At 32.5% G+C, this 4,675-nt stretch overlaps 2 protein-coding genes across 2 annotated transcripts in view; one reads left to right on the plus strand and one right to left on the minus strand.

Moving 5' to 3' along the window:
- Nucleotides 1-4,675, plus strand: part of LOC119828469 — a 52,468-nt gene that overhangs the window by 3,443 nt on the left and 44,350 nt on the right. The window lies entirely within an intron of this gene.
- Nucleotides 4,411-4,675, minus strand: part of LOC119828709 (ubiquitin carboxyl-terminal hydrolase puf) — a 28,249-nt gene continuing 27,984 nt past the window's right edge. Inside the window, exon 60 of the mRNA XM_038350950.1 lies at nucleotides 4,411-4,434. Coding sequence (XP_038206878.1) covers nucleotides 4,411-4,434 — 24 coding nt within the window. The remainder of the gene's footprint in view (nucleotides 4,435-4,675) is intronic.

Genomic DNA, 4,675 nt, shown 5'->3' on the forward strand with positions numbered 1-4,675 from the left:
ATACTAAATGTTGGTCATTATTCAGCAGAAGCTGTAAAACCTGATTGGTGGCCAATGGAAGCTCCCAAGGAAGTCCCTAAAACTGAATAACACGGACCACAAGACTCAAGTGTGACAAGAGATCAGACAAGCACATGTGGGTATTATTGAGTATTATAAAATGCAAATGTACATTATATTATGTAATTGTTTTTCATAATTCAATTCAATAAAATATTATACTTTTATTGTGTAAGTCATTATAAAATGATTGTAAAGACTAACCACGTTTTATAATTGTAGAACAATGGAAACAACCAAACAAAAAGTAGATGAGACCCCCATGCATTATGATTTCACTTGTACTAGCTGTGGTCTCCAAGAAAAAGCACATTATAAAGGAACTAGTCCACCTTTCTCTCGTAATATAGAATTGAAATATAGCAGCTACATTATGAAAGATCCATTCAGTCCATCAGGAAGAGGAGAAATAATGGTTCTCGGAGCAGACTGTGCATTGTGTGACAAAGTAGTATGTATTAGTAAAGAATGTAGTATTTTTTATTGTAAATCCTATTGTTTACAATGTGCAAAAGCTTCCATTGATATTTTCCCTGCTGAAATTAAAAGTAAAATAATGCAACAATGTAAATAATTATCTAGCAACAGCAAAGCAATAAAACTGATTTTAAAAATGTTACTGTTTAATTTTCGACATCCCATTAATTTGAATAACAATGAACATCGAAACATCATTATAAGAGTTGTGGGTCCTCCTTTTCTTTCACGCAAAATAGGCGCTTGACGTCGAGTTGCGGAAAACGAGCCCGTATTATTATTATTAAGAGTTGTGGGTGAAAAATAATAAACAAATATATAAAATACTGTTTACTTTGGCTTTCCAGTCCGATTTACAGTATTTTTAATTTTTACAAATGAATTATAGTAACACAGTTTTATTAAATTGAACTTTTATTACAAATCACTAAGTATAATACACAAACGATTATACAAGGTCATATTCCGCAAATACTATGAAAAGCTTATATGTTGCGGCACAATTTATGTGAAAATTAATATTAAATCTTAAAATAAAGATAATTACAGTGTAGCTATAGTAATGTTAGATATATATTAATAAGCTCTAAAATCAGGACAAAATTAAATATACATTTTGTCTCATTAACCATCCACTCAACTCTGATTGTTAGCACCACATTACATCATAACCCTTTTAGAAAATCGACCAGTGACTCTAACAATCCAAAACATCCAAATGCTTATTATTTAATAGCTATTACGATTAGATAAACATTTAAAACCGACTAATATTGCTTCATACGATTCCTAATTATTTATGGATTTTTAAAAATGCTATCCGCTATATTTATATGTAAATGACAAGACTCTGCGCTAACGCATTTTACAGTAGATTTGCGCCTCCGTAACTTTCATACAAACATCGCTACCCAACGATTTGATTCGGTTAACGCAAGCCTTATATCATCTAGTACTGTACTTTCCTTACTTTAAATAAAATAAGACGCCTTTAATTTTAAGTTTTATTACTATAACAGAACGATCCTGATTTTCTACGAAGATAATGAATACGTTGACATCCATAGGTGCGGGATATAAAGTAACAGACCGAACAATTTACGCATGCACGATACGAATTGTTTGTCTGTTGCCATTATAAAAAGACATATTTCGGTAAGATAACTCGGCAGTGTAATTGTTACCATACGCATCGTTCATAAGATCGCAATCAGAATAATAGAAGAACAGCGCACATAACTAATATAAATGACGGTAGATGTAATGCGAACATAGATGTACAAAATATATTATACTCATATTGAGCTATGTACAAAAATGTGTAAAGCAATTTTCTAAAAGTTTCTAATAGAAGCGACACGCTGTAGACAGCTTTTCTTTATCTCGTTAATCAATATATTTTTTAAAATCGATACAAAAATACCATGTTAATTATTGATACGAATTTAAAACGTAAAATTTAGACAAATCATATATCTATTTTGGTTTTACTACCGATTTTTCAACCATCGAATAATGAATAAAAAAAAAACAAAAAATACTCCATGAACTGCCAGCGTCTTAATTAAATTACTTAATTATTATTTATTTACTTAAAAATGTTTTTCACATCGATAACAACAAATTTACGAGTTTACAATTATGTCGAAATTTTATCATATTATTTTATACCCTATACGTTGGTACTGGCCTAGGTTAAAATCGCGATGGTTTAAATGAATAAAGGTGTTTGGACGGGTGTAAAACTTACGATAGGTACAAAATTATCATACATTCATTAGTACTGGGATTATCTAAGCAGGTAATTTTACATTCTACTTAGGTCACACACACACACACTTAAACTAGGAAATCATTCACAGCCGTAACACAATTTTGACGAAGCAATTTGCGAAAACCAAATAGCTTTAGAGCAACCTCTATTATCTATCAATACTTTACCAACTTCAGTAACCAAATAACGAAACCACTCTTCCTCACGTGTTATTACGGTGTACGTGTTTATAATTACTGAACTAGTTTAATAACATTAAAATAATATATATGAAAACTACGAGATTCCTACACAGGACTTATCGAGTAGATAATGTTTCTCTTCGAAAGGTTATTCGGAACTAAAAAATATTTTGAAAATACTACAACTGTTTTTAGGATATAGCATATAAAAGTTAAGGATAAAATTTACCAACTATTTCTACAAACACGATCTCATCATAATATACATCCTAAAACTTAAAACCAAAACAGTCTTAAAAGAGTAAAATTGAAATTAGGTACATCGAAACACTTTAATGTTAAATTTTGATTGAATGCGAAATTTCCGAACTTAAATACATAGAATTTAAAAATTTAGTACAGTCTATTCATAGTTATATATATATCAGCTGTTTCTGACAGGTAAAACAAAGAAAAGACTGTACGAAATATGGAAAATAAGAATGGTTATTGCGAAAATAAACATATAATTTTATATAAAAAACTATCTAAAATAATAATGACGAATAGTCATAATTTTAATTTTTAACTGTATGTCTATTTATAATACTATACAAGTGTGAGGTACATTAAAGTTGACTTTCGTGTGCATTGTGCATTACTTGATGTCGAATTAAACACGCTTCACCTTGTGGGTGAAGGTGGCCAAAGCACGCGAAAATGAACTTTCAGTATTTTATAAACGAAACTAATGTACTATAATTTTGGCATGAATTAATACGTTTATTTCGCAATAAACACACATGTAAGACGAAACCAATAATAATCCATCGCCTATTTTGGCCATAACGTACATCCATTGTCTCGTCATGGCTAAATAACTCTTGTATTGCATATTGTGATGTGGGATATGGAATGTAGCATACATTTACACCAATTGTACATCATTATGTACAAAATTAAATTTTACATAAACTATACAAAAACAATTCCTTCGTTCAAACACGTTCAACAGAATTGGCGCAATATCAATTTAAGCAACACATAAAGCGCCATCTAAAACAACACTCAACGCACTTAAATTTACTTAATTCAATAAAAAATTGTGATAAATATATTTAATAACCAATAAAATCGCTGCACTAGCCGTTAATAGCGAGTAACTAACTAAGTTTTACCGCAAAATACACGAATGCTCGTACATACGAAGATAATAACAAACTGAAGTTCGCGCAACCACAATATACTTTCACTTTATTTTGAAAAACAGACTCCAGGAGGAGTTTGTTTTTCAGAATGGCCAAACTGATATCAATTAAGATATAAAATCAACACACACTTCACAGAAAATGAAAAATAGGTACATAAATTTTCAGATTAACTCTAAGAGATATAAAATTGGACTCGGTATGTCATCAAAGTCCATGTACCACACTTCGTACTTTACATTACTCATTATGAGCAATCAGTTTCCATTTGGAGATGTATTAGTATATACGTATAAATGCGCGTTTGTCTTGCTATGTATAGCAGTTAGCGTGACACCCGAATATTATTATGTATTGCATATAACGTAACAGTGAATTCAGAGTTCCAATATTAGAAAAGCAATGGTAATAATAGTTTTGCCATAACAAATTATTGTTCAGAGCAATATAAATTATAAAATTGTAGTTTTTTTTTTTCACAATTAGCTTTGGATAGTCTTTTAATCACGGTAGTAACATCAAAAACATCTAGTCACAAATTTAATTTGTCACGTGAAAGTCTCTAAACACACGTAGACTCGTGAGTAATGTCCAACAAACGTATATATTGACAGACGTACTGCCCAAAGTCCCACTTACGTGCAGATAACGCGAAAAACCCGTAATGGACATTTCTGTTACGCCCTCTTTATTTATTCGGCGTATGTAGATTGTAGATTTGATAAAACGATTACACGGGGTTACACGATAGTGCCTGTGAAGCACTCACACGGAGACCATGACGGGTATGTGAGGGGTGCATGACGGGGCGGGTACACTGCTGGTACGCAACGAGTACGTAACGGTTACGCGACGGGTACGCGACGAGTACGCGACAGGAACGTAACGGGTACGCGACGGGAGCGAGTCTACACGTTGAACATGTTGAGCGTGCGCGCGGTGAGGCGCCACGGGGTGAGCGACACTCAGTCGGCGCGCGCGGCCCGCCCGCGGCT

The sequence above is a fragment of the Zerene cesonia genome, chromosome 8, assembly GCF_012273895.1.
Source record: "Zerene cesonia ecotype Mississippi chromosome 8, Zerene_cesonia_1.1, whole genome shotgun sequence".
NCBI lineage: Eukaryota > Metazoa > Arthropoda > Insecta > Lepidoptera > Pieridae > Zerene > Zerene cesonia.